Here is a 6438-nt window from a genome sequence, read left to right as displayed (position 1 = left end):
GTGTGTGTGTGTGTGTGTGTGTGTGTGTGTAAGTGTGTGCGAACAGCGCAGTTGGTTTCCCAGGGAGACCAAAGGTCTATGACTCATGCAGTGCAAACAGCATTTTCTGGAATTTGAACAATATCGGAAGAATTAGTTTTTTCCCCACAAAGCCTGGGTAATTAGATATAATCGTGTTAGAACCTTATGGAGTACTCAATAAGTTCACTGTAAATCCCACTCAATCCCACCCCCACAGGTCTATTATAGACCAAACAGTTCATCCCTGGATAATATTTCCTTTCTCTGGCTCTTCTGCAAACATTTTGCTCAGTTGTGTGTTTTGTGTATGATCACGAGGGTCTCAGACTAGTCCGGTCTGTGGGTGCAGGTGTAATGGGTAAGGTTGGTACAGCAGAGTCGAYCCCCCCTGTGGGATGTAGTAGCTGCAGTAGCTGGGTTCTGTGAGATAGGGAGCACTGTGCTCAGCCATGTACGGAGCTGGCTGGTAGAAACACGTCACGTGATCTGTGTTGGGGATAATGTTTTGTTCACCGAGAACCTTGAGCGCCAGCACTGTGATCATGTTCAGCGTCTGACGCCTCTCGTGGCCCATCAGACACACCGTGCTGTCATCTATGACGCGACGCAACGTCATCAAGTACTGGTACTTGCTCCTCTCTTCTCCGATGAAGTGGTTCTTCAAGTAGGACAGGATCTTCCTCTGCTGCTCCTGCACGTCGGGGAAATCGATGAAAAAGCGCGAGCACATGTAGCGCTCCAGAGTCTTTATCTGAGTCTCGCTGGCTGGTCGGTAGTCTCTGACCAGGAGGTTGCTGTATTTTAATAAGCCACCACCTCGGATCTCCTCTGGGTTTCTGGTAGCGATCAAACGATAGCGCAGGTGGTCCATTGCTGCCTCAAAGTCGCCGTACATGCTCTCTGCTAGAACCTCAACATCAGGGACCGAGTCCGATCCTCGAGGGCAGTTACACAGTTCAGATGCGTCTGTGGTTACTTTAGGGGTCTTTGTATTGTCAGGTACAGTTTTGGGCACCTCACTGTTTGTAGAAGAAGCAGAATTCCCTGAGCCTTCAGAAGTGGAATGAGGCAACATATGTGAGGTGGAACTTGGAATTGTGATGGGAAAAGAGACAGGCTCATCAACCTGAGGCATCAGTGAGCTATAGCTATGGTCCATTTTATCATCCAATGGTAACGGAGGAACTCCTGATTGAGGGGACGGACCATTAATCTGTTCATCCCTGTCAGCATTCACAATCAAAGGCTCCATGTTTGAAGCTACCTGAGGTAAAAGCTCTCCAGACTCCACTGACGGAGTGAAGCAGAGGAGGGGAGGGCTGAGGCAGGGGGACGGTGGGGATGGACACAGCGGAGGAGGGCTAAGGCTAAGCATGGGAGGGGTGAGGTACGGAGGCGAGCTGAGGCAGGATGAGGTTGGGCTGAAACTTTGAGGAGGAGAACTGAAGCTGGTGGTGGGGCTCATGGTGCTTAGCATTGGCGATGGAGGGGTCAGGCATGGGGGAGGACTGTGGCTGGGGGGTGAGGGGGTGAAACTGAGAAGAGGAGGAACGATGCTGTGAGATGGGAGTGATGAAGTATTTTCTTGTGGATTTGGGGTAATATTTTTGGTCTGTTCTTCTGTTCGGACCTCAGCTCCATCAACTGTGGGTGCAGGTTCTTGGATTTTAGAGCTGGATATGTTGGTGTGAGAAACCGGTTGGTTAAAAGGCTCTGACTCTTTGAGTTCGGAGACAGTTTCTCTGGGGCAGGGCTGGCTTTGCTCATTGAAAACAACACATGTATTCAGTGTTTCCTTTACGCCTGTTTCACATAAACCATCAGCAGTTTTCTGAGAGGTAGATGTCTCTTGAGGTATCATAGTCACAGGATCTGGGCATGAGGTGGAAACTATATCAGGGGCTGGAACAGGATCTGAGGTAAGATCAGCTGCTGAAGATGGGTCATTGGAAGGATTACGTTCAGAAATACTTGTTGGTATAGTTGTAGGGCATGAAATGGGACATGCTGGTTTCAGGTCAAAGACTTTGTCTGGTTCATTTGTGGAACAAGGGTGATAATCTGGACAAGGTGCAACAAGCAGTTCATTTTCAGAGGCTTGGCTGGGGTGAGGATAAGAGGTAACCTTTCGACACATCCTCCGAGGAGGTTTTGGGGATGAGTGTTTGAGCACCACCATGTGAGACAGTCTTTCTGAGACCTTACTGCAGGGAGCAGAGGAGGTCTTTTTGTCAGAAACAAGGCTAGGTGGTGCGGGTAAAATTTCCTGAGAATCTGGAGGGCTGACAGCATCGAGTGTGCTGGCTGTTTTCTCTGAGTTATCTGTGTGCTGTGTGCTGTGAGTCTCTGGTGTATCCTCGGTGTCAGTGGGCTGTGTGTTGCTAAGTGGAAGAGTGGAAGAGGTGGAGCAGGAACAATCAATACCCTTTGTGTCTTCTACAGGTTTCTCCTCTAATGCTGAAATCTCTGTGATTTCACAGATTTTCAGATCATTTTCTCTCTCTGCTTCAATCTGCTCACTGTTCTCCTTTTCCTGTTTTCCTTCATCTTTTAGCTGGGTCTCTAAGTTTGCACATGAGTCTAGAGCAAACACGTGCTGATTTTTATCTTCCTCGTTTCCTCTCTGATCCTCTGTGAAATGCTTAGATAAGTCGGTTTTATCAGATTGCTCCGTACTGTGAGGCTCCTCTGCACGGTTTAGACACTGAGTTATTTTGGAGGTGTTGAGTGGATCAGAATGTCCCATCTGTCCCGTGAGTTTTCTCTGTTTTCCAAGCGGTTCTGTGTGGTTAGTTAGTTCTTTCAGTGCAGAAAGTTCACTGTGATTTAAGTCTTCTGCTTGTTGACCATTACAGGGCTTGGTTTGCTCCAACTGTTCTGTTGTCATTATGGACTTCGACTCATCTAAGAGCTTGGATTGTTCAGTCTGATCCGGTAGCTCGGGCTTTTCAGAAGTTTGTTTCTTTTCAGACAGAGATGTCTGCTCTGTCTTGTTTGGGTTTGTGTTGTGCTCAGACACTTCTTCAGGCTCTGCAGGTGTTTCCTCTTTCTGTGCGTCACAGGGTTTTGTCTGGGTTGAAAGCTCCACTTGTAAGAACTCGGTCTGAGACTCCTTTTCATGCACTTCATCTCTGGGTTGCATCCGGCTGATCTGAGCCTTGTGTTCATTGGATACAACTGTGGACTTCTCTGAGTCTGAAGTGGTGGACTGACTGTGCACAGAGGAAGAGTTATTCTCACCCTCTGCTGCACGGTCCTTACCATTAACCGTATATAGTTTGTTCTGCGAGTCCTGCTGCATGTAGGACTCCAGGAGACGGTCGAGAATGATCTGGAAAGAGTCCACACTGAACTCAAACTGGCGCCTTAGCGCACTCACAAATTTGAGCTCCAGGTTTTTGCCGCTGTTGTTTGACAGGGAGATGAGGCTCCAGCGGTCGTGGTCGTTGAAGACTTTGACCATTTTCTGAACGTAGGCCTCCTTCATTGTGGCACTGCTGATCCGCTCTCTGTTAACTCCAGCAGGCAGGCAGTCCAGCAGGCAGCCCAGCACCGACTCTTTAATCACCTAGAGGGAGACGAGATAAACGACATGGCAACTTTTACTGATGACAGAAATCGGGGTGTGATGAGGCTTCTATTTCCATCTTACAACAAAATATTATTTTATTATTTTTATGAAAATAACACTAGAGTGAACCAAACTCCTCTCATTTTGTTTCAGGCATTCTTAGACCAAAGAAGAGGTTCCTCAGCTCTTATGATGGAAACTCTTCCTTCACCCTTTTCAAAATAAAATTTCATCACATCAAACAACTGAAGAACATTCACATTTTCACTGAGCATTATCCAGCGTGAGACTGAACTCCATTCCTTTATTTTTTATCAAGTTTATTTATTAATTTAATAATAATTAAAATAATAATGGCAAAAAGGCTTTATTTGACACAGTGAAAAGTTCACACCTGGAACTCCTCCTGACTCGGTAGCTCCACTCCGAAGATGATGTCCAGGTCCTTGTAGCTCGTTCCGTTGTCCCGCACGAGGACATGGCTAGCCGTGGAGCCGTTCAGACGCACATCTCTGACCACGATGCCCTGCCTCTGCAGCCTGGCTCGCACCGCTATGATGATGTCACGAGGGCGCAGCTCCAGCGTGGGGAAGTTCCCGCGGCCGTGGATGGGAACCACCTCTGAAAGCACCTGGTGGAGAACCTCCACCTGCTCCGAGTTCAGGCTGTGAAACCGCTGGCTGGGCTTCTTCTCAGACATGCTGCTGCTGCTGCCCTGCAGGGACGGAGGGGAGGGGAGGAAGGCGAACAATGGGAGTTTATTATCATCAAAGCGTGCTACATGTTTAAATCTCTTGTGATGGCCATTTGTCACACACACACAAACGCGCTCAGCACTCTGTCACAGTCAGATGCACGCTCCCCGCCAGTCTGCTGTCTGCAAGTCACAGCTTGGCTGACAGCTTTTCCACAATGAGAATGTAGCTGCTGCACTGATGAACTGACACATGAACACACAAATGTGCTTTCTATAAACATTAGTCCACTGCCACAACAACAACAACAACAACCAGACATTACAGTGTTTACCACCAACAACCAGTCCGTCACTTTAACTCACAACGGAAAAGTGGAGCTCAGATATTTTATCATCAAAAACATACTTTTTTTCAGTTGTTGAGTTCTAACATATTTTTTTTTCTCCCACCAGAGGAGCAGGGGTTAACGTGAATGAGTCATCAGCAGCAGGCTGCATTTACCACACCAACGTCACTAATTAAAGACACACATCTGTTTTTGTGTCCGTGTGTGCTCTACAAAAGGTGTCGCTCACCGCATTCGTGGGAATGTAGATGAGCTWCACTGCAACACCTCGGAAAGTTCCAGAAACTAATTAGAACAAATATATAGAGGAACCATTCATGTTGTAGCTTGGCTTTTACTTGTGTTTTCAGTCAACAAACGAGAGCCTTTTTTCCTCCTATGAGCTGCTCGATGTTTGCCWGAACAAGTGTGTCCAAAGAGTCTGAGTGTGCGCGCTCGTGTTTGAATGAGCAACTGTGGTCCATTATAATCTATTGTTTGCCATAATCAATGGCTGTCACTCAGGGCTACAGCTGAGTGCTGCAGATTGCTATGATTTGTCAATAGTAGCAGGCTAAAAACCGGGATCCTAATGAGCAGTAATAGGATGCTTTCTGGTATCAGTTTGACTGACACCAGAGGGTTACACTCTGGGACGACCACAAATGGTCTATTACAGGGAGTGTTTAGATGTCTTTTAATCCACGTTGTGTGCAATTTAAACAAACACTAAGGCAGCGCTTACAAAAGGTGACTTTTTTTTTCAAGAACTGAGCACAAGAACAGATTTTACAACTGCTGTGGACAAAACATCTGCGTCCCGCTCTGCAGCAAAAACAACAAAAAACAATCAGAGTCCAAATGGAGAGCCAGGTGTTGACACTAAYTATATAAAAACACAATCAAACTGAAAGTGTTGGGGCTGTTTTCCAGCTGCCCCCCACCTCCTCCTCCTCCTGCTGCTCTTTCACACTCTTCTGCAAACTTGCAGGCTGAGTGACTCATCTAGGCGTATCAGCTCAGCACACAGATCATCTCCGGCCACCGACAAACAAACCATGAAGCACAGTCTGTAAACTTGTTGGACTCTGTTCAGAGGAGCGCAGGGGAACATGCGGATATCATAGAAAACCTATCTTGTTCCACTTGAACAGTCAAAACCGAACTGATGGCAACAGCTCATTAAAACTTTCAGAGTTTCTCCATAATAAATATCAAAGTTYAGGAGATTTTGTTATGAAATATTCTGGACCTCAGCTTTAATTCCTGCTGGTCTCAAGTCTGCCCTCCTCTAAYCATCCACTTAATTACACCTGAGATGTCAGGTGGAGGCAATTAAGTGCAATTAAAGCTGCTGGCAGGAAGAAGGGGCAGCCGCCTCTTTAAGAACCGCGAGCTGGGTGAAGCCTTACCTGTTGCTGCGGTTCTTCACGGAGCGACCCGCTCCTGGCTCGGAAGTCCGGATTATATGAACCGAACTAACAGGTCCGCAGAGTTCCTGCCCCTCGCCTTGTTGTTGTTGGTGGTGTACGTTTCTCCCTCGGCTCCGTTTCGACTCGGTTCTGCTTCGGTTCCGTCCCCTCTGGAGGTAGAATGTGCGCGCGAGTTCATGCGGGCGCTGTCCAGGAGGCGCGTGGTGCTGAAATGAAGAGTGAACCGTGTCCTCACGCGCTTGTTTTCTCTAACCCCCCCTCCCCGGCTGCCCGGAGCGTAACGCAGTTGCCATGGCGACCTGCCGTCACTCAGCTATGACTGGTGTGTGTGTGTGTGTGTGTGTGTGTGTGTGTGTGTGTGTGTGTGTGTGTGTGTGTGTGTGTGTGTGT

The 6438-nt window shown here is 47.7% G+C and overlaps 1 protein-coding gene across 1 annotated transcript; it reads right to left on the bottom strand.

Annotated features, from left to right (window-relative positions):
* Window positions 1–9: 9 nt before the first annotated feature.
* On the bottom strand, window positions 10–6395 carry LOC106533158 (flocculation protein FLO11). The gene is made up of 3 exons (XM_014029398.1): window positions 6028–6395; window positions 3987–4307; window positions 10–3589 (listed from the first exon to the last, which is right to left on the bottom strand). Exons 2-3 carry the CDS (start codon window positions 4290–4292, stop codon window positions 344–346), a joined length of 3552 nt encoding a protein of 1183 aa, XP_013884852.1. The 5' UTR covers window positions 4293–4307; window positions 6028–6395; the 3' UTR covers window positions 10–343.
* Window positions 6396–6438: the final 43 nt, after the last annotated feature.

The sequence above is a fragment of the Austrofundulus limnaeus genome, unplaced genomic scaffold (assembly GCF_001266775.1).
Source record: "Austrofundulus limnaeus strain Quisiro unplaced genomic scaffold, Austrofundulus_limnaeus-1.0 Scaffold896, whole genome shotgun sequence".
Taxonomy (NCBI): Eukaryota; Metazoa; Chordata; class Actinopteri; order Cyprinodontiformes; family Rivulidae; genus Austrofundulus; species Austrofundulus limnaeus.
This window is presented reverse-complemented; position numbering and strand designations above follow the sequence as displayed.